The 24,540-nt window shown below is 48.3% G+C and overlaps 1 protein-coding gene across 1 annotated transcript in view; it reads left to right on the top strand.

The window, feature by feature from the left end:
• Nucleotides 1-24,464, top strand: part of MIB2 (MIB E3 ubiquitin protein ligase 2) — a 37,979-nt gene extending 13,515 nt beyond the window's left edge. Inside the window, exons 4-19 of the mRNA XM_050322478.1 lie at nucleotides 6,179-6,285; nucleotides 8,026-8,220; nucleotides 9,448-9,590; nucleotides 11,095-11,202; nucleotides 12,612-12,716; nucleotides 13,352-13,514; nucleotides 14,230-14,363; nucleotides 16,205-16,353; nucleotides 16,962-17,118; nucleotides 17,622-17,776; nucleotides 18,305-18,431; nucleotides 18,809-19,039; nucleotides 20,371-20,549; nucleotides 21,600-21,784; nucleotides 22,540-22,605; nucleotides 23,183-24,464. Of these exons, the coding sequence (XP_050178435.1) occupies nucleotides 6,179-6,285; nucleotides 8,026-8,220; nucleotides 9,448-9,590; nucleotides 11,095-11,202; nucleotides 12,612-12,716; nucleotides 13,352-13,514; nucleotides 14,230-14,363; nucleotides 16,205-16,353; nucleotides 16,962-17,118; nucleotides 17,622-17,776; nucleotides 18,305-18,431; nucleotides 18,809-19,039; nucleotides 20,371-20,549; nucleotides 21,600-21,784; nucleotides 22,540-22,605; nucleotides 23,183-23,424 (2,446 nt within the window). The 3' untranslated portion in view covers nucleotides 23,425-24,464. The remainder of the gene's footprint in view (nucleotides 1-6,178; nucleotides 6,286-8,025; nucleotides 8,221-9,447; nucleotides 9,591-11,094; nucleotides 11,203-12,611; nucleotides 12,717-13,351; nucleotides 13,515-14,229; nucleotides 14,364-16,204; nucleotides 16,354-16,961; nucleotides 17,119-17,621; nucleotides 17,777-18,304; nucleotides 18,432-18,808; nucleotides 19,040-20,370; nucleotides 20,550-21,599; nucleotides 21,785-22,539; nucleotides 22,606-23,182) is intronic.
• Nucleotides 24,465-24,540: the final 76 nt, after the last annotated feature.

Here is a 24,540-nt window from a genome sequence, read left to right as displayed (position 1 = left end):
AAGGTAGGCAGCAATTGCTGTAAGAGGCTGCAGAGCAGCCCAGACTTTCTTCCCTGGGCATGGCATCTCCCAGCCCTGCAGAGCTGAATTCCCTTGGGAACACCCCGATGAAAAGGCAGAATTCCAGGCAGTTCCTCCCCAGGACTCCTCCTCTGCTGGGCTTGTTTGCTTTGCTGAGGAACCTGAATGGGGAGAGATGCACCAAGGGCAGCTTTTCCTTTCAAGGCTCGTCCCCACCCCGTGCCCAGACCCTGCTGCTGGAACTGGGCAGTCTCGTGGTTGCTGTCAGGGAGAAAAGAGAGTTTGGAGCGTGGCCAGTAGAGCTGCCAGACCCAGGGCTGCCCTGTGTGAGTTGTTTGACTTTCCCAGAGCACTGCAGCGCTGCTCTGGAACGTGCTGGAAGCACTGGAGGGCTCTTGGGAGGTAGATGCCCATTGTAGTAAAAGTCTGATGGTGCTTTGATGGCTTTTGGGATGGTTTGGTTTGTTTTTTACCCAATTTGTGTTCAAGTAGCACTGTTCTGATTTACATCACTGTGTGTTAGCAGGAGCAGTGATTTTAATTCCAAGCAGCTAAGAAAAAAAAAAAAAAAAGGGAAGTTAAAAAGGAAAATAGGGGTGTGTGTGTGACTTCAGGGGCACAGCATGAGCCTGTCAGATGTGGCAGTGGCTCCTGGGAGCCTCAGTAAGGGGGAAGGGTAAAGCAGCAATAGTTGTAATTGGATAATAAAACACCTTTCCTGCTGTTCTGCGTGGCAGGCACTGGTTCTAGCTGAGCTTAGGGATGGAGAGGAATTAGAAATGCAAAAGGAAGAAGCTTCCAGCTGTGGAAAGCTGCAATTTTGAGGGTGAATGAAGAGTACATATTGTGGTTCTAGGGAGTCACTCAGCTTTTGGAAATAACGGGTCAGAAGTGGGTTTTGTTCCAGGCATTTGGCTGAGCTGGATGGCACAGTGCAATGTGTGTTTTATGCAGGAGCTTTTGTACAGGGGAGCTGGCAGATTGAATTCCCCAGAAGTGCCTTTCAGTAGTGCAGGAGCAGGAAGGAGCAGGAACATCTCTGCTTTAACGCAGATGGGATCCCGTGATTTGCTGCTCCTGGTGTTCTGGAGGTTGCTCTGCATTAAGAATTGAATGTCCTGAGATAAGAAATAAAGCTGAGTGAAACAAAGGGCCTGGCTCACCTCTGAACAATGCCACAGAAAGGGTTTCTTTTGGAATAGGGGAGGTCTGGGCTGTGCAGACGCTGCCTCGGGCAGTGCAGCGTCCTTTTCGAAGAACAGGAATTGCACGGCTCATGACTCACTGCACTGTTGCTTAGAGCACTCAGCTGGCTTTTTTTTTTTTTTTTTTTTTTTTTTTGGCTAAATAAAGTAGAAGATAAAACCTTTGGCAGTTCCCTAAGGCCCCCAAAAATCTATGTATTTAAAAAGGCACGGTAAATGCCGTGTGGGTTTGGGTTTTGTTGTTGAGCAGCTGTGAAACACGGGGTGAGTCTCCTTTAGAGACCCAAGATTGTCCCTCCTCCTTCCTCTGGCAGGGAATGAGGATCCTTTGCTTCTTCACAAAGAGCCTCAGGAGTGTTTTACTCTCAGGACCCAGGCAAAGTGCTGTGGTGAGCCCTCTGGAACGTTAATTAGTCGGGAAGATGAAGGGGAGCGGATGGAGAGGCATCCCAACAAGTTTGACAGCATCCCATAATCTTGGACTTGAATAAGGAACTTGGGGTTGCTTACACAGTCCTTGGGTTGCCACTGGTGAGATCAAGTGTAGGACTGTGGGATGGAGCTGTCACATCAGCTCTTTCCTGAAGCAGAGATGAGGAGCTGGGAGTTTCCAGTCCCTCAAGGCCAACACGTCGCTCCTCGTAGCAGGTCACTAATCCTGGGATTTAGGGGGATTTAACCCCAGACAGATGCTGCAGAGGGTTCCCAATCAGTTTTCTAAAGAGGCTTTGAAGACTCCTTTACCTGAAGGCTATTTCAGGTCTTAGAATGACCTGAGTTCGAACCTCTGGTGGCAGGAAGTGCTACTGGGTGTTTTTTTTTAATTTTTGCTATTAGAGTTAATCTCTTCCTGACCTCTTCCAATTGTTTTTATACTTTGTTGGTCTTTTTTTTTTTGCTTTGAGTTTTGTGGCTGTTGTGGGAGAGGCTCTCATCCTTGGCTTACAAGGATGAACAGCTCAGTTTTTTACTGAAGGGCTTTTTTTTTTCAGAGTTGTGTATCCATTTGCTGAATATGTGCTTGGTAATTGGAAGATAAATCAGTGTCTGGAAGCAGGGCAGCAAAGCAAAACTCATCAAGTTTATTTTAGGGCTGCCATAGTCAGGCATGCTCTGATGATTCTGCAAATAATCAAGTCTGAGATAATCTACCTCTCATGCAGAATATTAGTGTTATCATATCCCAGTGCAGAGGCAGCACTGGAATTTTGCAGGGATCACCTGCTCAGGGATGGGGCTGAGCTGAGTTTCAGCAGGGCATGTTTTACCCAGGCTATGTTCTAGGCTTCACTCCCCAATAAATCACAACAATTTTTCACAAGTCCTCTTTTCTTCCCTGGCCAACAATGGGGTTGGAGGAGCCAGCAAACCACACAGGGAAATATTCTGTGTAATCAAGCATAAGAAATTACAAGTATTTTCTCACATTGTGTTTTATCCTGTAGTCAAAACAGAGAGTGCAGTTATTTTCAGCCCTAATTCTTAAACCAGCTCTGTCTAGTCTGGTTACCAGCTGGATTTGGAAATCAGATACAAATGCATGCTCTGGTTTGGGTTTGCCTGTGCAGTGCAGACCCATTCAAGGCAGCTTTAATAATCCAGCCTTCCATCTGGGGCTGCTGGGACTGTGAGCCTGGACTAATCCAGCAGCTGAGGGACAACTGCAGGGTGTTTGATTACTGGGCAATAAAGGGGGTGCAGGTTTATTTACATAGTAACCCCTTCAACATGTGTTGTTTAGGCAGTGGCAGTTTAAGCTGTTGGTCTCAGAAATTTTGATGGCTGTTAAATCAAACCTCACTCTTCTGTGATGATGTGTTTGTTTCCTAACCTGTAAAAAAATTAATTTATTGATGTCAAATTACTTATTAATTTGTTCTATCAACGAATTAATATAATTTTACTTTAAAAACCAACCATAATTTGCCAGATAAAATACCAAACTGTGCCTCCTTAAAAAAAACCCATGTGCACTGCAGAACACCATTACACATCCCCACATTAGGGCTTCCCTTTTGTTTATTTTGGAATATTCTGTTTGATTTGCAGAGCGGGGCTTGCATTTTAATGGCATATTTTATCTTTATCTTGTCTGGAATCCAGTGATCCAAACTGTAAGCAAGAGGAACCTTCAGTAAAACATCCTCAGCCTGTTCACATTTAAGAGCCTTGCTCTGAAACCTTGAGTCTGATCTGGGCTTTGGAGGTCACCCAAAAAGACTGAGCCTTTAACCCAGCCCAGACCTGAGTTAGAAAGATACATCTTGGTTGTGTGAAGAGCTGTGGCTTGTCAAGGAAGGACAGGATTGAAAAGGGAAAAATCTTGGTAAAGACAGTTCCTGAAATAGGTTTCTGTGCTCCTGATCCCTCAGCAGTGCCCTTGTCTTAGTCTGGTTCATGCTTGAGCAACCAGCAGCCCCTGCCATCTGTCAGAATTGCCTTCCTTTATCCTCTGCTGGAAGTGCTTCAGGAAAAGCTTTGCTGGGGGGGGATTAGAGAATCTAGAATTCCTTGCATCGAGGTCAGTTTTGTCTGTGGTTTCTGCAAGGCCTTTGGGATGCTTTTCTCAAGTTACCCTCTGCAGATCTTTGTACATCTCGTGTAGGTTTTGTATCTGCTGTGGGTTTGTACCTGCCATGAGCTGGAAAGTCTCATTTACAGCTGTACCTTTCTGAAGAGATGAACATGATATTTATGGCCTGCTGCCCTTTCAGGGTGTCCATCCCTTCTGCTTTCCAGCCCTGTGCACTGTGCTTGTTTTTCTGGGATAAGAACTTCCTGCAGTGGAAAAGTCTCTTATCTTGCTAAATACTTCAACTGTGCCTGGTGTGAAGGCTCTCTGACTTCTGCAGGGTCTCAGGCCATTGCTGCAAATTAGAAGCAGCCTGTTTAAACTTCTCCAGGTCAGTTAATTTGGGTCTCACAAATTTTTTTGGGTCTCTTTCCAAAGGCAGGGTGATGCTGCTGTTTGGAGCTGTGTGGAGCAGAGCTCCCAGGGATGTGGAAAGCTGTGTAAGCACCTCAGTGAAACTTGAGCACGGGCAGAATATCCCCAGGGAGTGGTTCCCAGCCTGCTGGAGAGAGACATAACTTCATTCTGTACAGTACATGCTCCCAAGTGTTTTCTGGGCTCTACAGTAATTTAATATCATTGGAATTTGTAGGGCAGAAATGGCTGCAGATTTCGGCTGTCATAATTAACGTTGTTATTAAAGGCAGTATCACGGTGATTAAATTTATCCCAAGGGTATTTTAGCATCACATGAATAACTTCAGTTGTTACCCAGTGTTTGGAGCAAACCAGGGTGGATTAGATTAAAACCTAAGACATATTTGCTCAGGACATGAGGTTCTTGCATCGCTCCTGGGTGCTGGTCAGCAGGGTGGTTCAGGGCAGGGTCGTTGTTTTTGGGAGGCTGGGGAAGGGAAGAGGCTTTTCTGGTGGGTTGTCTCCAGCAAGAGGTGGAAGTTTCTTACGTCTTTTCTTCCTTTCTGAAGTGGCTGGCTTTGTTTTCTTGGTCCCCAGCCACGAATTTCACTGAAAGTGGCTGGTTAATGTGAGAGCTGTTGAGATGGGAAATGACTGCTGTTATGTGACTACACAAAAAGGGAACTTCTGCTAGGAATAGAATGAGTCGTGGTTGTTTTGCTCTTTAAACATCTTGCCTAAGCTCAGCTCAGTGCTTCATTTTACTATCACTAAGGATCTTTGCATTGAAAGCTCCCTTGAGAGGGTTTGCAGGAGAGAGGTATATTTTTATCACTCAGTCAGGGCTTGACTGAGAGATCTTTGATGAATTGTTAGAAAAACATGCAACAATGTGCAGTGACAACAGTGCTGTAGCTGAGCTGTTTCAGACACAGTGCCCAAATCCATGCTGGTTTTCCAAGCCAGTCTCTGGTGCCTGACACAGAGCAATAAAATGAATGCTGAGCAGTGTCTCTTTTTAGCTGAGCTTTTCCCTATCCCACTCTCATTATCTTCTTTCATAACAGCATCCAGCCTTGCTGGTGCTTAAACCAGGCAAAGTCCCAACCATCCAAATAAAGAGTCTTCCTCCCATTGAGCTGCAGTCTGGACAGTGAGCATTCCACGATTATAAGAGCCTGTGTAAATAATCTCTCCCTCTTTTGAAGCACATTAGGTTGTAAACCACTGGTGGGAGAGGTGTCAGCAGGTTAAGAAAGGTAAAAGACTTAAGCATGTGGTGGATAAGTAAACAGTTAAGTTGAGGCATAAGCTTTTTATCCTTCTGAGTCTCCACCTTCCCTCTATAGGTATTAGATGGAAAATAAATACAGTGTTCTGAGGTCAGCCCTACCCCCAGTAAGCTTCCCCTCCCCTTGCCCTGTGGAACAGCTGCTGAACTTGGTTTGCTCTGTCTGGTCTGGGAGTTGCCAAGAGCCTGTCAGGCTCCGGGGGTATGGATTGGGGCACCTTGGCAGTCACCTCCAAAAGTGGATTGTACCCCGGGTGAGCAGCCCAAAGAGCTCCCTGAGGATTTTGGTGGCTGGGTAACCCATGAGAAGGCTTTCTGCTGGGGAGCAGAGCGGGCACAGCACACGCAGAGCCAGCAGGGAAGCTGCTCTGACATTATGGGAATTGGAAGCTGCTTTAACAGGACATCAGACCCCCTGTTCACCATCACGTAGGTACCTTCCCTTTCTCCTTGAGCTGGGTTGTGTGTTCAGGATGTGTGGAGTGCAGGGCACGTGGAAAGGGCTGGGAGATTCCCTGCACTGCTGGTCTGAGCTGCTCTGCTTTGCAGCAGGTGAGCTGTGCTGTGCAGTTCAGGTGTGGGATGTGCTGAGCTCAGAGCACCCCAGTAACGTCCATAAAGCATAAAATGAGGGACAGTCCACCTGTGACCGACCTCAGCTGGGTCAGAGATTTGTACAGTGTCAGTAAGAACAATAAATCCAATTGTTTTCTCTTGTTTTGTTTTCTCCAGAGTCCTGGTGAGTCCTCGGCAGAATTTGACTCGCATCACCTTAAAAGGGACTTTCCAGGGGGCTAAAGTGGTCCGTGGCCCCGACTGGGAGTGGGGGAACCAGGATGGTAAGCTGCTTTTGGGCTGTCCTGTAAAACACCACTTAATTTTTAATATTTTTTTAATATAAATTATATAAAATTTTATTTTTTCTTTTTGGCAAATGGCCAGTTAAAAGTGCATGTGCTGAGCAGCAGCTTCTGGGGAGCTGCTCGGAGGATGCAGTTGCTGTTGTTTAGAGTATTATATATTCCTTGTTTTCTTGTATTGTTTTTTTTGTCACATTATCTGTGACATAAACCATATGCATTCACTGAGGGTGTGGGAGGGAAGTTTTGCTGCTCCCGTTTCACAGATGTGAAAACTCCCGGGAAACAACCTGCAAGTTCTTGTCTGAAACTGTAAATGTACACAGGGATAAACAAAGCCCCACCTTTTCCTGAAAAAGCTCTCATTTACAGTGGGAATAAGGGTTGTCTGACTTTGTGTGCAGTACTCCTTTCTGCTCTGTGGAATATCCTTATTTGGACACTTTTAAGAACAGTGAGAAATGCTCTGCAAGGATGGTTTCACATGGAACATTAATGGAGTGTTTGCTGTGGTTACTGGAGAATGGTTTCTGCTTTCAGTAGGATTTGTAACTTCAGGCTGAAAATGCAGAGGGACAAAAATGCCTTTTTTTAGAGCTGTTCTTGGGTGTAATGACTGTACTTAATTCACTGATAGCAGTTTCTGTCAGTGCTGCAGGCTTAAGGAAGCTGTACTGGCCCTTCCTATTCCAGAGTCCTGTTCACACTGTAATGTTTACAGCTCCTTTTGTCCCTTAAGAATTAAGTCAGAAGTTCAAAGGTTTCCAAAGTTGACTCTGCCATTTATTGCAGCCCTGGGTTCAGTGGAGGACGTGGATACTTGCAGGGTCTGAGAGCAAAAGCAGCTTATGCTCAATAGAGCTCATCCATCCTGTTGAGATCAGATGGACATTTACATGTCTGAGACTCGTGTTGCTTGCGATGGTGGTGACCTGAAACCAGTTAGACCAGCAAGACCAGTGGGAAGAACCCTAAATCCAGGCCCTCAGGTGGTCTCTGATGAGCACTACCTTGGTTTTGGGGGACCCACAGCCATTTGGTCCTCTGATCATTGACAGAACTGGCACTAAAGCCCACTGGTTTGTGTTGTGCTTTTTAGCCAGATGTGCAGTTAGATGAGGAATTAAACTCCTTCAAGCTGTTAAATTTCAAGACTTTGCAGGCAATTAGGAGCTCTTTGTCCACTCAGACAGACAGATGTTGCTGTCCCTGTTTGGGACTTGCCCGAGTGACTTGGCAGCAGAGTTGGGTTGGGAATCTGCAAGCTCTGACTGCCTTCATGAGGTTCAGTGTTCCCAGACTGTTGTCTCTTGGATGAGAACATGTCCCATGTGCCCAGCCAGCTTTATCTCCACACACACATCCTCCTGTGCTGGGTTTTCCCAGTGTAGTGCTCCTTGCTTGGGGGCAGGTGAAGAGAAGTACCAGAACAAACTTTATTTGACGCTCTTCCACCTGGCTGGTGTTGGGGAGAACTGAAAGCTCTTGGGTGGGTTTTACAGCACTGTTTTTTTGTCTTGCCACAGTGTGGTGCCACGACACTGTGTGTTCCCTGCACACCAGGAGGAACTCTACCCAGAATTCAGCTTCTTCCCACATCTCTATTCCAAAGTAGATGGCTGACTGGCTGGCTTTCAGCGAGTTTAACGCGCTCCTGGTTGGCCAAACTGGGTCTTGTCATGACTTAACTGTCCTGATTTTCCACATTTTCCCCCTCAGGTGGCGAAGGCAAAGTGGGCCGGGTGGTCGATATCCGGGGCTGGGATGTGGAGACCGGGCGCAGCGTGGCCAGCGTCACCTGGGCTGATGGAACCACAAACGTCTACAGGGTGGGGCACAAGGGCAAAGTGGACCTGAAATGCACTGTGGAGGCTTCTGGAGGCTTCTACTACAAGGAGCATCTCCCAAAATTGGGTGAGTGGCCTGCTGAGCAATTCAGGTGCGCGCTGCTGTTCGGTGACAATAAAGCCACATTTGCTTGGAAGGCAGAAAAGCAGCAGGTGGTTTCATGGAGTTCCTGCGTAATTTGTGCCATTTAGGAGAAAGTGGTTTGTGTGTGAACACACTGCTTGACTTCAGAGTGGTTAATGAAATAGTGCTGAGTCTGTGGTAAAACCACCATGTGCCCACAGCTGTGTACCCAGAGAGGGATCTTCTGCCAAGGCAATTCCAGCTGGAAATGCAGGAAACTCCCGCTCTGTTACAGAGACTTCAACCCAGAGTGGGTTCTGCTAACCCAGAGTTTTTAATTCTTCGGGCAAGCAGTGGGTCAGCTGGTGTTCACCACAGAGCAAATATCCTCGTGCTGGTGGGCCCAAAAGTGTGTTGAGGGGAACGTGACCAAAGGGAGGTTTCTGAGAATGGAGCTGCCAAACACTTGCCCAGCAGAGAGGACAGAAAAAGTGATGGGAAAGGGTGATGCCTGTGTTGGCAACTTGCTGCAATTCACTTTTAACTCTTAGCAAAACCAAGGACACTGTTTGTGCTTCTGGACTTGCAGATTTTGTTTTGTTTTGTTTTTTACCAATATGTAATTTAGTTGTGTTTATTTTAATGAGGTGCAGGGTCTTTTGCTCCCCTGAAGGAAAACTGAGGGCTCTGTTCCTGTGTTTGCAGCAGCAGAATCAGGCCTTTCTCATTCTTTCCTCTCCCCAAGCAGCTTGGCTGAGGGAATGGGATGCAGGAGGGAAGGGAAGGGTGGGATAGGGAGTTTATTCCAGTGGCACAGCCTCTCTCTGCACGGGAGGGGTAGGAGGGGAAGGCAGTTATGTGGCTGCCTGTGGAAGAGAACTTATTTTGGGCACTGGGTGGGTGTGTCTGCTGAGCAGCAGTTGTGGGTGAGTGCAGTGCTAAGAACAGCTCCTGATGTCTGCCCTGACAGGAGAGGCGTCCTTCAAAGGCATTCCCCGCTCTGGGAAGGGACAGAATGTGTCTTGTTAGAGCTGCCTCATGTTTGATTCATACAATTAGTGCCTAAATCCTCTTGATTTCTCTGTGTAGGGCACACCCCAAATAGAAAGGGGGTGTTTTGCAGCGTTCCACCCCAGTTCATGTTAATTTGCAGCCCCCTTTACAGAGCCAGAGAGGCACAAAGTGTGTCATTGCATCCTGCATGGCTGTGGGGGGTGTTGTTCTCCTCAGGAAAACCAGCTGAGCTGCAGAGGAAGGAGAGCACAGACAGACACCCATTCCAGCACGGGGACAAGGTGAAGTGCCTGCTGGACATCGACATCCTGAGGGAGATGCAGGAGGGCCATGGAGGCTGGAACCCCAAAATGGCTGAGGTATGAGGCTCATACTCATCTCATTTACTCCTCTGGGTAAAGGATCAGTCACTGTCTCAGACTGCACAAGCAGGCACTGGTTAGGAAGTCACCAGAACGTCTTTGTGTAACGTGGTGCCTCCTGCATTTATGTTGAGTTAACTGAATCCCAAATACAGATTTTTTTAGTGATAGGACACTGGAGTCAGATTTATTTTTAGGCTCAGATTTATGTGGCAGTTGCCTTGTGGAGCCCTGCACAAGAGTTGCTCAGAAGTCCTGGAAGCAAAGAAATAATGGCTGGTTTGTCTGTTTTTAAATGAACCATGGACCTTTTCTTCGGGGTTCTGGATCCATTCCTTGCTTGGCTTCTTTTGTGCTGTGCATTACTGCTGATGAAAGTTATGTGTTTTGTCAACAGTGGGCTCTATCCCTGGCCAGGGCTAAAATTTCTCAGCCCGTGGGATATTCTTGGAGCTTAGCCTGGTGTCTTGTCTTTAGATTGAAGAGCTCTCACTCTGCTGTCACCTGTTGTCTAAAAAAACCCAGATAGTAGAGGAAGTAAAGATAGAAGTGACACCTATTACTGTAGAACAGCATGAAGCAGTGCTATAAAATCATAAAAGACACTTTATATGTGCATCCTGGCCCCACCTGCCCTGTAGGTGAGCAGACCTTTTGAAACCAGACTTTGAAATGTCGAGACAGGCTGTGTCATTTCAGCTTCAATGTGGAAATCTGTTAACTGAGCATCAGCCTCCTTTTTGGTTTTTTTTTCCAGCCTGCCAGGCAGGGACTTGGCATCTTCTGGCAGGAACTTTCAGAAGGCTGCCAGCAGAGCCAGGAATTTTTTATTCCAGCTAAGGCTTCATTCCCCAAAGCTGTAGTTTTTGAGTGTTGCTGTGTGGCTCCCAGTGTCTGTTGGTTGTTAAAACCTCTGTGCTCCCGAATTCCTGTTGTTGGTGAATGCAGGTGTGGAGAGGGGTATTAAACAGAGGTTTATAGGAGATGTTAAACAGTAACTTCCTGTCATTTCAGAAATCGGTCCTTTTTGCCTCCTTCTAAACTCTGAGCTGCTCAGGACCTGCCAGAACCAACAATTCTAGAACACTGCACTACCCAACTATCCTTTATTTTGTCTCCTCTACCGTGCCCCTTTTTCCCCCCTCTCAGAGTGTGCTTTGCTGGCCTTGTAATGCAGAGCAACTGTTGTAATCTCTGCCCACCCTTGTCATTCTGAAAGAGGACAATTCGGGCTTTGTTTTCCCAGGATTTTTTGCACTTTGTCTTCCTACCACCCTCCTCCCCAGTATGCTGCTGCTTTAAAGGAGCTTCTTGAGGAGCCCTTCCCTGCTTTTGTAGACAAACAATGGGTGCATCTCACGTGGAGCAGCTTTGGGAGCACTGTTAGTCTGTGGATGGGAAATGCTGGGTCATTTAAACACCTGTGCCTGCTTTCCCCACTGTTAAGCAATGTGATTTATTTAGGGGCTTTCCCCTGCTTTTTTTTCCCCCCTATCAAAAGTTCATTGGCCAGACAGGGACCGTGCACAGGATCACGGACAGAGGGGACGTGAGGGTCCAGTTCAACAGCGAAACCCGCTGGACTTTCCATCCTGGAGCCCTGACCAAGGTACGTGCTGGGCTCACCAGAGCTGGGGATGCTGCAGGGAAGAGCTGTCCTTTAACCTGCTGTGTCAGGACATGCTGGGGCACAAGCAAGTGCTGAAGGAATGCCCTGCTGTGCCAGGCACGGTGGTTCTGGGCAGAACTCCCTGCAGAGCTCAGGCAGATGGTTGCAGGCAGTGGGAGTTGGGCTGCTGGGCTGGCCAGTTTGATGAACTTCTGCGTTTCAAATGTAATGTCTTCAGGTAAATTCCATTTCTTAATTCCAGCTTCTTTGATATGACAGTTTACCTACAGTAGCTCATCCTTCTGCAGCTGCCTTTCAACCTTTTTCCACATAATTGCCATTTGATTTTGTTTTCTTCCATTTGATTTTGTTTTCTTCCATTTGATTTTGTTTTCTTCCATTTGATTTTGTTTTCTTCCATTTGATTTTGTTTTCTTCCATTTGATTTTGTTTTCTTCCACTTGATTTTGTTTTCTTCCATTTGATTTTGTTTTCTTCCACTTGATTTTGTTTTCTTCCACTTGATTTCATTTTCTTCCATTTGATTTCGTTTTCTTCCATTTGATTTCGTTTTCTTTCATTTGATTTCATTTTCTTCCTTGTTCTTGTGTCTCCTTTTGCACCTTTGTCTCACTTCTCTTTGATTCCTCTGGATGCCCTGAGTCTTTAATCCAGCTCTTCTAATTCTGTGTCTGCCTTTCTAAAGCTCATAGCTCTGGCCTTCCCCAGAGGTTTGAAATGTGGATGATTAGAAACAGGGATAATTAGATATAGAAGAAGCTGCTGGAAGACCACAAAATTCTCCAAGACCTGAACAAGGTCACAATGCTAAAAACTCCAAAATCAAGGGAAAATGCAGTGTCAGACTGTTTTGCACAGAACCAGTCTGCTTTGAAAAGTGTGTTTTGACAGTGCTCCCTTCTTAGCTCAGTGAGCAGAGGGAGCATCTGGCATATTACCAGAACAGATAAACTCTGGTTTCCCTTTTCTGTTTTAAATAAAAAAAGATTTAGCTTCCTTATTAAAGACAATTAAAATCTTCAGTGCCAGGTCAGGTGTGGTGAGGAGATGGACCGAGGAAAGCCCCGTGCTTTTACACTGGCATTAATTATAAATGGCTTGAAGAAGAACAAAAAGTTAGAAGACTGCCTGTTGCAAATTATTTCCCTATTAAATGTGCACTTGGCTTAAAAGGGAGTTCCCCCAGCCCTTGGACTGTGTTTCTTTGGCAGTGCAGTGATTACAGCTTTCTGGGCAGTTGTACCAATGCTTTGTAATGCCTTGTTTTCTGAGTTGATTGGTGTTTTTGAGTCGAGGGGCGTCGTGTTTGGTTGGGTTTCTGGGGTTGTTTGGGGTTTTTTTTTTGGTGGTTTCACCCCCAGAAGCTGATGACTTCCTTCTCCCTGCAGCTCAACACGTTCTGGGTGGGTGATGTGGTGCGGGTGATCGATGACATGGAGACAGTGAAGCGCTTCCAGCCTGGCCACGGCGAGTGGACGGACGAGATGGCTCCTGTGAGTGCACACCACGAGTGTCCCCAAGCAATCAGTGATAGTGGTGGGCTTGCATTGTCCCCCCCCAGACACTCCTGCTGGTCAGTGAGTGCTCAGACCTTGCTGGGGCCCTGCAAAGTCCCTGCTCCCTCCTGCTGTTGGCTCTTGGTGACACAGTCGTGTTGCAGCACCCAAAGCAAACAGGGAAAGGGGAAATCTGGCCGAGGGTTTGGCTGCCACCAGCCCAGATAAGAAGTTTCACTGACCAAAGTAAACAAGTCCTCTTACGCCTTCCCTAATTCTCTGGAATGAGGCAGGGAAGTGTCCAAGTGGAAGACTGGTCTGATCAGACCAGTGTGGCTAAAAAGTGGAATGCAGGTTAATTAAACACCCAGAGGAAAAGCTTTCCTAGTCCCACTTTGATCAGTTCTCTGTGTTCTTCAAACCACATTTTGTTGTTTCACCACCTTCTTCCCCAGACATTTATGAGGTAGTCTGGGAAACCCTTCTGTGTCATACTGGTGGGAACCCTCTGGTGCCCTGTGAGTGTGTCACTGCCCAGTGCTCCTCTTCACACAGCAGGGCTTGGGAAGCCCTCTTAGAAACGTTGCTTTGGGGCTGAGACCTCTGGGGAACCACCTCCTGTTTGCTTGCAGACCCTGGGGCACATCGGGAAGGTGATCAAGGTGTACGGGGACGGAGATCTGCGCGTGTCGGTGGGAGGCCAGTCCTGGACCTTCAACCCTGCCTGCCTGACAGCCTACCAGAGGGAGGAGGAGGCAAACCTCATGACCACCGAGAGTGCAAAGGAGTCAAAGAGTGAGAGAGATGTCTGACCCTTCAGGGACGGGGAACTCTTTGCTGCAGCTCTTTGGGCGGTGTTAAACTCCGGCTGTTCTTCCCTGGACAGAGCTCCCAGACCCAGCTGTGCCTTACTGGGCAAGCAAAGCTGGGCTTAATAAAAAAATACAGGATAAAACCCAGCTGTGCCTTACTGGGCAAGCAAAGCTGGCCTTGACAGGAAAATACAGAATTTAGAACTCGGAAGTGCTGACCACAGCCCTGCCTGAGGTTCAGTATTTGCCTCGTTCTGTCTCAGTTTCCTGGCCCATCCTGTCTCCTGTATTAGGATATTAATTGTTGAAGGCTTGTGAAATAGTTTGGGAAGTGTTGTGAAATCAACAATTATTTTGCCCAATCCGACCTGAGACTGAATTTGGGGGGTCACGTGATGTGGAGAGGGGTTTTTGTCTGTTCTGCACATCTGCTCATAAATTTTTGTTGGTGGCCTCACCATACTTGTTTCCTTTAGATGTCAGGATCATGTGGGAGAGAGGACAGACTTGCCAGGGTTGTGTTTTTTTTGTTTTGCTTTGTAGATGGATCTTAAACTGTTTGCTCAAGAAAGACTTCAGGGATGACTTGATACAAGCCCAGGCTTTTTCACTTTGCTCTGTCTGTTGAACTGTAACACCTCTGTCCTCTCAGGCACCCAAAGTTGTGTAGTTACAGGTCCTTTCTGTTCCTCATTCAGGTACTTTGGTGACTGTTCTGGAGAAGCTGCTGTCCCAGAAGACAGAGTCAGAGCACGCTGGGTGCCTGGTCATTTGTGCAGCCCTCAACAACACAGCCAAGGTCCGGGAGCTCCTGCAGAAATACCCGGACAAGGCAAGTTCTGGGGACCCCCTGAGTGGCCATTTTTTGTTGCTTTTCTCAAAGATGCTGTCATGATATTTTGTGGTCCACTGGGGGAGAGGATGGGAGAAAAATGATAGATTTTTCAGGGCTATTAATATCTCCTAAGAGCCAGAACATTATTTTGCTGCAATTTAGGGTTAAATGTGCATATTTTGTGCCTCTAGTTTGTGGCATTAAATCTGAACTGGAAGTTAAGTCCTTAGAGCACATTTCCAAAGCTGGCTTTTCCCAGATTTCCTGTGTGGACACTGCACCTGCAGAATGAGGGGGAGAGGGGTTTATCCATATGAAAACAGGAGGAGATACCCAAGTATCTGTTGGAAAAGGAAGCCATGGGCTGTGTCTGGCTGTGTCTGTCCTTAGATGACCTTGCAAAATCATATTGTTGGAATCAGGAAAGGGAAAAGCTGCCCAGATCTGTGCAGTGTCTTATCTCATGTCTGACTGGAGCAGAGAACTGGGCTTGACTTGTTGCTGAACAATTTCTGTGCTCGCAGAGTGCCAAACTTGGGATCACATCTCCTGAAATCTCTGCCCTTTCAAGCTCCTTCAGGGAGGGGTTCAGGCTTTATAAACAGATAAAAAAAATAACCAGCAGAGAACAAAGTATTTCAGCAGTGTCCTTGGAAACCATTGGTAACAAAAAGAAGTTCTGTTGAGGCTGTGTCTGTAGGGCTGGAGGGAGCAGCTGGATGGGTGAACCAGCAAAAGTAGGATCAGTTGTGAAGGAACCCCTGTAAAGCTAATTTAGTGTTTAGTTGTCTTGTATTTATTATAGTTCTTCATTTACAAAGCTAATGGGGCTTCTGGAGATGGGAAGAACAGACAAATACCTGCAATTATCAAATTGATCCCTGATAAGAAAGTGCCAGGAGTAAGGAATCCATTATGTGATTAGTTACTTTTATTAGATTTCTGTTTCTATTCTGACACTTCTATTAACAAATTAGTTATTTCTGTCAGAGTGTTATACCCAGCAAGAGGGGGCTGGATTTGAGGCTCCCTTAGTGCAGGTTGGAATTGCTTGCCAAGGCCTCTCCAGCTTATCAGCATTGTCTGTCTTGTGCAGATGGAAGAAAAGCACAGTGGCCTCCTTGCCTAAATGACTCTCCCATCATTTGGGTGTTCCAGGGGAAGTCCTGCCTGTCCTGCTGCATAGAACCAGCTACAGAGGATTAAAAAAAAACTTGTTCATTAACTTGTTCTCCCTACCAGTCTGCTGAGGTTTTGTAGCTCCTTCATCTCCTCTCCTTAGCCTCCCACTGGTTTCAAGAGCTGCTTTTCCCTTTTATTTCCTTGCCTTTCACACAGCCTGTCCTTGCTCTTCAGCCTCTTTACTTCTCAACAAATCTCACTGCAGCACTCGAGCTGTGTGACATCCCCTCCAGCCACTGCACCCAGTGAAGTACCTGCAGCAGCACAGAACAATGGGGGACTTGGCATCTTCAGAGCCTTATGCAAAGCTAATTTGATTTCCTCACACATTTTCCTGTTGGGAAAGGAATTGTTGGCAGAGGTGTCGAGAAGCGTTGTGCTCACAGGCGCAGAGTGATTTGGCGAGAGAGCTGCAATTAAGAGCCCTGGCTCCTGGCTCTGTTCCCTCACTTGGCCCCCTCTTGCCTAGATGTGCCGTCCCCTTCCCCTTCAGAAAGGTTCAGGGACAAGGTCAGGGTGGAGTTGGTGCCCGTGGAGCGGAGCCAGCGGGGCACAGATCCCGCCTGGCAGTCGGAGCCTGCAGCTGTTCCGCAGCCGCTGCTCCCACCCCGGCACAAGGTCGTTCCTCATCTACTGTGCCTCTGCCCTTCCCACAGGTCGATGCCAAGAACCAGGGCAGAACTGCCCTGCAAATTGCCTCCTACCAGGGGCACCTGGAGGTGGTGAAGGCTTTGCTGCAGGCACATGCCAGTGTCAACCTGAGGGACGACGAGGGGGACACGGCGCTGCACTACGCGGCTTTCGGGTAGGGCACCCCACTTCTTCCCACCTCTGGTGCAAGACCTGAAGGCTCTGCAGAATTTGTGTTCTGGATAGAAATGGACAGTCTGTGGGAAGGATGTGTGGCTGGGGGAGGCTTTTCTCTGGTTTCACCCTCTGTTAGAAATTGGCCTTTGAGCTTCAGCCCCCAGGAGCATTTCTTAGCACGCTCCTTTATCCTCCACAGCCAGGTTTCCATGCTGGGAATTTTGGTGGGGGGAATCAGAACAAGAGGTTTTGGTGATTAGATTTTGGGCTGGGGGTAGGTGGTTTGGTTGATTTGAGATCAATGTGTTTGGTTGGTTGGTTTCTGTAAGTGCAATGTGTCTTCCAGAGCAAGATGGAATTTTTAATTGTTTTGTCTGCTGCCAGGGAAGAATTCATCAATAGAAGTGGGAAATTCCTGTTGGTTTAGGACAGAGGGAGCAGATTCTAGAGCACAAATTAGGAAGGTTTGGGTTTTTTAATACTAATAAGAAGTGGGATGAAGTTGCGAGGATACAGAACCCAAGAAGCTCTGTTGCCTTTGAGGGAGGAAGAATTTACTGTCACAGGATCGACTCTAATCTGTTTTTCTCCTTGCCTTTAAACCAGAAACCAAGCTGAGGTGGCTCGTGTGCTCATTGGCAAAGGGGCCAGCACAGACCTGTTGAACAACGCCAAGTGCACGGCGCTGTACGTGGCTGTGAGCCAGGGATTCACCGAGGTGGTGAGGGCCCTCTGCGAGCTCAACTGTGATGTCAACCTCCCAGTGAGTTTGGGGGAGAGGGGAATATGGGGTTTGGGGTTTTTTTTGCTTGTGGGGTGTTGGTTTGTTTTTTTTTTTGAGGTGGGGAGGTGCTTCTTTGTGTGTCAAACCACTTGGTGCTCTGTCGAGTTTGAAAGTGGTTCTCCTGAAATGCAGCGCTGTGCCTTGCTCAGGAAGCATTCCTTCAGACTTCAGTGCTCTGAAATTCCAGGTTTGGGTCTGCCCAGCTCAGTCCAGTAACAGGCTCTGTGCTGGACTCAGGCTCAGCTGACCTGCTGTTCGTGGGTGTTGTTGTTGCAACACTCCTGTTGCAGTGACACTTTGAAGACAGGCAGTGATGGTGACTTGGACCCAGCCCATTTTTGGGCTGTGCTTGTGTGATGGTGGGGCTGGACTGTGCTGGCTCAGTGTCTCAGAGCTAGCTGGGAATGTCAGCAGCTCATGGGTGCTTTTCCTTGGCTTCCTGAGGAAGGTAACCTGTGTTCTGCTTGGCTGTCCATGTGCAGGATTCCCAGGGAGACACCCCCCTGCATTATGCCATCACTCTTGATTACAAAGTCGTTATTGAGATTCTCACTGAAGTACCCAACATAGACTTCACTGTCCAGAACGGCCAAGGCTTCAACCTGCTCCACTATTCTGCTCTGAAAGGCAACAAGCTGTGAGTGACCTTTTTTTTTTTTCCATTTTTATGGCTTTTGCGGATCTTAACTCATGCTTGTCTCAGCAGTGAGAGGGTGGCAGATGTAGTTCTGGGTAGATGGGAAGAAAATAGATATGGCTGGGTAGAGCTGCTGCCCTCCTTCATGCCTTCACAGGAAACTCCTGCCTGCTTTCCCCATCCCATCTCTCTCATACCTCCCTAGCTTGGCTTGGAAATCTGTCTGCTTAGTTTCCTTAAGTGTTTGGGTTCACACTTGGAAGGACTGTGTCTAACTGAGAGCCTCTGGAACTCTTCCAAGGATAAATTTCATTATTTCCAAAGCAGTGTGACTTTACCCTTTATTACTTTATTAAGTGATAACTGAGGGCTTTTGTTGTGTTCCTGTAATTCAGTCTGTGAGTTAGAGGGACTGCTCTGCATCAGCGGTGTCAGCTCACGCTGCTGCCTGTTAAAATATGAACATTTATAACCCCTTTCTTCCTGATAAAGTAACTCTTCCATCTCTGTTAACCTGCAACGCTCCAGAGCCATAAAGAAGATTCTGGCACGAGCTCGGCAGCTGGTTGACTCCAAGAAGGAGGATGGTTTCACTGCCCTGCACCTCGCCGCTCTCAACAATCACATGGAAGTGGCAGAAATTCTCATCAAAGAGGTAAGGAGAAAAAGCAAAACAAACCCACCATGGACAAAAAGCTCCCATCTGTCCCCACTCCCAAACCCCCACGTTTCCCAGCGTGGGTTACCCCTGGGACTCACAGAAACGTCAGTGTCTCTTTGGAGAGCTGGCAGCGTTTGCCAGACTGAAGAAGAAGGGTTGGCATTCCCGGGGTGGAGGAGGGTTTCCTTTGGCACTGGCAGAGAGGAGGAGGAGGGTGTCCTGGCCAGAACAAAGTGGGTTGGAACTGGAGCCCGCTGGAAAATGTTCTGTGAAGAGGGACTTGAGGTTCTGGAGCTCGGCAGGCACCCCCAGCTGTTCCCCAGGCAGAGGCAGCAGCACCAGCTCTCTGCAGTGCAATCCCTCCCTTCCAGGGCCGCTGCGACGTCAACCTCAAAAACAACCGTAACCAGACCCCCCTGCACCTGGCAGTGATCCAGGGCCACGTGGGGATGGTGCAGCTGCTGGTGGGCCAGGGCAGCGACGTCAACGCCGAGGACGAGGACGGGGACACGGCCATGCACATCGCCCTGGAGCGGCAGCAGCTCATGGCCCTCGCCATGGAGAAGAGAGAGGGGGACATGGGGCCATCCCTGCTTTCCAAGGTGAGCTCAGGAGCAGGAGGAATTCCGGCCCCAAGGGCAGGAGAACGCTCGCAGTTGGAATAACAGTGGGACCTAAGGGGGTGAAGGAAGGGAAGTTGTGTCAGGCCAGTCCAGATGGGGAGAGTAGAAACAGGAACAAACCTTCAGCTTGTGGGAAAGCAAATAGGTCCTCTGAGGGGATGCTTGGATTTATGGCATGGAACTTGACATAGTCAGACAACAATTCATCCCGTCTCCCCCGAGATTTTTATTAGCATTGTGCTTCTTTCCTGACATGGGAAAGGTCATGAATCCACTTGCAGAGCCAAGAGTCCTGGGTTTAATTCATGCCCCAGGACCACAGCAATTCATTTCTGTCTGATGGCATGGAAAATATGAGGCCAGCTAACCACAGCCACCCCAGTTATCTGCAGGGGGGACAGCAGAGCAGGAGAGGTGAGGTGGATCAGGCTGAAGGATAAAGACAAAGCTGTTCCAAAGCCTGAACTGGATTTCCCTGTGCTGCTCTCTGGTCGTGGATATAAAGACCTTGGTTCTAGAAATCGGTGCAGGATATGCCAAGGGTATAAGGATATCTTAATACACCGGGAAATCCAGTGTGGATATTTTTGTTTTAAATTTATTTTGAAATGATCAGAATAAGGAAAACCATCCACTCCTCCTTTCTAACTGTTGGTGCTTGGAAAAACCCAGTGCATTGGTCATCCATTCTGCTCATTGTCAGACTGCCATTCTTGTGGTAGCAAGAGTGGATGGCTCAAGGGCATGGCCAAAGGCAGCCAGTCCTGGATGCAGGAAGCCTTAAGGAGGGATCTGTGTGTGTCATTCCCAATGTTATTTACAGTAACATCATATCTAGATGCTCTTGGGTCCAGTTCTATTATGTCCAGTTTTATTTGCCCTGACCTGCGTGCTCTGGTCTTTTAAGTCAGTGGGAAATGTTTGTTGACTTTAATTTGGGTCACGTACATAAAAATCTTGCCTTTTAAATGGCTGTCACTTCAAGCTCCATGGGCCAGCTGTTCATCAGCTGGTGTGTGCTGTGGTGTCTCCAGCTTCTTCCTTTTCACTGCCTGAAGAGGTGAATGCCCATTGCTGTCATTTTTGTTGATTGTCACCAGTTAGGACCACTCTTGTCCCTGGAGTGTGAATTTGAATCTGCTGTTTTCATGCTGAAGGGTCTTCTTGTGTTTTCAAAAATTAATGCTAAGTTGCAGTTTCAAATTGTAAGTACAGGGTTTAAGAGTTGGTTTAGAATTTGACACAAATCACATCCACATCACAGAAAGTTTTTGTGTTAAAAAGAGTGTGTGTTTGTCAACATCTCTTAGCTGCAGGCTTCTGGCTTTCTTGGAAATGTGGAGCTGAATGTGGGGACTGCCATTGCCTGTTACTTAGCACAAGAAGGAGCAGATATCAATTATGCAAACCACAGAGGAAAATCTCCTCTAGACCTCATTACAGATGGGAGGATCATCCAGATTGTCAAAGACTTCTCACAGAAATTCAGGTAAACCCTGTGCTCAAACCACTCCCTGGGGACTCCCTTGCAAAGCCCAGAGTACTCCCACAGCACCTCCAGCTCTTCCAGGAGGGATGGAGCATCTCTGGAGCACTTGGGGTGTCAGTCTGAGCACCTCCTGTATCTCCTGGAGTGGTTGCTGCCCCTGTTTCTGGAGGGGTTATGTGAGGGTGGATGTTGCCACTGGCAAGTGTTGGGAAAAGCAGATTAACGTTGCTCAGTGCAAACTCAGCCTCTTGATCTACAGAGAGCCCTGAGGCAAGCTGAGGAGTCACTGAAGCCAAGAGCAACTTTGCAGAGTCACTCTGGGTTCTGTTTTACTTCCATTTGATTCTGCAGTTGCAGATATTTGAAGTCTAAGCAGAGGGGAAGTGCAGCAAAAGAGTGGGCACCAGAACCCACAGAATTTATTCCAGAGCTGGATAAATGCTTGTTTTCCAGCTGATAAGAGAAGTAGCTGAGAAAAGGCCAAAGGGAGAGTTATAGCCAGTCAAAGATGGCTTTATCTCAGGTTCTGAGAAACATCTGTTTGCATTTTGGCTTTGCAAACATGAAAGCAGAGTTTGATCTGAGGGCACTCCTGTTGCTGCTGGAGGAGGAACCACACAGCAGTGCTGTAATTGGCCATGGCACTGTGCAAACCAGGTGAAATGTGTCCCTTTAAACATCTTGCACAGGAATTTTGTCAGTGGAGCATACGTTGGATTGAGGTTTTTTTTTTTTGCTTAAAGAATGTAATTTCTTTCAGACTGACATTTCTCAGAACAAAGTGCTGGGTTCAGCAGGTGATTGTGCTGCCAGTACCTTATTGCTGCCCTCCAGAAGGGCATTTTCAGCCTGTGTAAATATTAATCATCCCTGAACCAGTCAGAACCCCAGCTGAGTGGGTCCCAGCAGGGCAGGTGAGGGATCCCAGGTTTATGGCTCTGAGCATCGTGGAGGGTTTGCCAGGGCTTACAGGCTTGACAGGTTTGTACAGAGCTGCTGAAGGAGGATGTGGAGTGTGTGGCTCACGTTTTGTGGTGCTCCTGCCTGCAGGGAACAGCAGGTTTCTTCGGACAGCTCCACCATCACCTGCAGCCTTCGCCGAGTGCACACCACGCCCAACACCATGACCAACCTCAGCGTGGCCAGCGTGGCAGTGCCCACAGAGTGCCTGGTGTGCTCAGAGCTGGCCTTGCTCATCCACTTCTTCCCTTGCCAGCACAGTATTGTGTGTGAAGGTGAGTCCACCCTGGTTCTTTCCATCTTTCCGTGTTTTTCTTTCCCGTTCCACCCACCCAGCCTCCTCAGCTGGGCTCCCATAAATCAGGCTCTGCTCAGACACAGGGCCATTGTGCTGTTTGTGTCCTGAAACAACCCCAGCAGGATTTCAGCAGCTTGGGCAAGACATGCAGAGTTATCTGTGAAGAGCACAGAATGTTCTGCCCACCTGCTGGTTGGGACCCAAGGCAGCTTTGCTCGTGCTTGTAGATGCCTGCAGAACTCAGAAGGAGAGGCAGGTGCCTCAGTTCTAGCTCTCAGGGCTTTATCCATCAAAAACCTCCTGAGAAGGATTTCCCTCTCTGAAACTGCTGTTTGCATTTCAGTTGTTTTAAAGGCAGCCTGCTCAAAGATGTCAGCAGGTTTGTTGTCTCACAAGGCCCTCACGGTCTGACCCCAGGGAATTGGGAATTTTTGTGTGCCAGAGCTGCTTCCTTTTCCCCCAGAGCTGTTTGGGTCCACAGTGCAGCAGTTCCAGTGGCACAGAGCATCGAGGACTTAGAGGTGTTGTGTTTTTTACTGACCTAGGAGAGGTTAAAGCAGGAGACTAAGACACAAAAAGCAGGTTGTGACCTCATTCCGTGCAGAAACAATCTCCTCATCACCCAGGGAGGCCTCAGGTGGTTCAGAGCTGATGTTCTTGGGTCTGTAGCTTCCTCTCTGTCCTGACATCAGTGGGCTTAACTGTCATCTCTTCCTGTGTCCTCTGTGCTAGAATGCTCCAGGAGAATGAAGAAGTGCATCAAATGTCAAGTGACAATAACCAAAAAACTGAAACAAGGTATGTTCCTGCTGGGAGTGCTGTGGGAGGGGTCCTGTGCAGGCTGAGTCTGAGGAGCATCGATGATTTTCAGTGGAATAACAGAGAGTGAACTTGTTTTGGCTTGTGTGTGTGTGTGCCTGTTGCACTGCCCACCTTTAGAGGGAAAAAGGAACATCCTCTCAGGTGTCAGATGGGTGATGTCAGGTATCTTGTTTGACCACGTGTGCCCTGAAGGGCTTGACCAGAAATTTTGAGTCCCAGATGTGAACAGGGAGAACGCTGTAAGGATTCCTGGGCTGGTGTGGCAGAACATCACACCCAGCTCTGAGGCAGGACATCTCAGCCAGCATTTTGTTTCCTTTAAAAAAAAAAAACCAAACAAACCAAAAAACAACCCACCAAACCATCTCAAACCCACACACACAAAAAAGCAGCTGGAGGGAGGAAAGCAGCGCTGGCCAGCCTGAAAAGCATCCCCCAGGCTTTGATTTGAGGAATCCCTGGCTGAGGAGAGTTCAGCCTGAGCTGAGCCGAGCCAGGGGCAGGGTGTGACGAGGGAGGGGCGCCCTGACTGACCCTGCCTGGTGCCCTGCAGACAGCACGGAGGTGGAGTGCAGCCCCAGCTCGGAATCCACCGACCAGAGGAAGCTGATGGAGGAGCTGCAGAGCCGCTACCGGCAGATGGAGGAGAGGATCACCTGCCCCATCTGCATCGACGACCAGATCAAGCTGGTGTTCCAGTGCGGCCACGGCTCCTGCCCCGACTGCAGCGCGGCGCTCACCGTGTGCCCCATCTGCCGCCAGGCCATCCGCGAGAGGATCCCCATCTTCGTCTAGGGCTGAGCCCGCCCCCCCCTGCCCCTCTCCTCCCCCCTGGCCGGCGTTCCCAGGGGTTTGGCTCCCTGGCAAAGCCCCCCTGGAGGAGAGGGCAGCACAGGCTGGTGTCACTGGGCTGAGGGTCCCGAGGCCACGGAGGGCCGGCACCCCCTCCCTGTGCTGCCCCTCCGTCCCAGGCACCTGCACAAAGAACCCTGACCTGTCTGCTGGAGGCAGAGGAGCCTTTCGGAGCAGGGACGGACAGAATTCCCCGTGGAGAGTGGAGATGTTCCCACTGGTGCCCAGCTCCAGGACTGCAGCCCGGCCAGCGCCCCGCGGGGTGGAGTCCCTGGGGCTGCCCTGGGAAAGGGAGGCTGGAGCAGGAGCAGGACATTCCTCACACCTTCTGCCACGGCAGGATCTCCCTGAGGAGATCCCAGGAACAGGACGTTCCTCACACCTTCTGCCACGGCAGGATCTCCCTGAGGAGATCCCAGGAGCAGGAGCAGGATGTTCCTCACACCTTCTCCCACGGCAGGATCTCCCTGAGGAGATCCCAGGAGCAGGAGCAGGATGTTCCTCACACCTTCTGCCACGGCAGGATCTCCCTGAGGAGATCCCAGGAGCAGGATGTTCCTCACACCTTCTGCCACGGCAGGATCTCCCTGAGGAGATCCCAGCTCTCCCAGCTGCCTGCCAGGGGCAGGGAGGGATGTCCTGAGAGTGTCCTCTCTCAACCACAGCCTGGGGACTCCACCAGAACACAGGCAAACTGGATGTAATGAGGTCCTAAAGACAGAGCATGTGCCTTAGAGATAAAGTAGTGAACACTGATTGAAGAAAATATGTTGTTACAACAGATATTTCTAACCTCTAAGTGACACTCTCCTTCCATATTTTATTTTTTTTTTTTTTTGGCACAACTGTGTGTTCAGAGACTCCTGAGCTTTCTATCCATAATGCCAAAGGCAGGTGTTAAATACTCCAATCAAAGTGTAAAGAAAATAAATAGTTAATAATTAAGAGATGAGAGAGGGGAAGAAAAAAAAACAAAACAAAAAGGGGGTTTCATTTTTGGTTTCTTTGTTTTGCAGCAAAACTTAATAAAATAAAAAATATATATTTTCCTGAGCATTA

The sequence above is a fragment of the Myiozetetes cayanensis genome, unplaced genomic scaffold (genome assembly GCF_022539395.1).
Source record: "Myiozetetes cayanensis isolate MyiCay16 unplaced genomic scaffold, myiCay2020 scf28, whole genome shotgun sequence".
In the NCBI taxonomy this organism is placed as follows: domain Eukaryota; kingdom Metazoa; phylum Chordata; class Aves; order Passeriformes; family Tyrannidae; genus Myiozetetes; species Myiozetetes cayanensis.
Note: the sequence above shows the minus strand (reverse complement) of the source record. Positions and strands in the feature narration are given on the sequence as shown.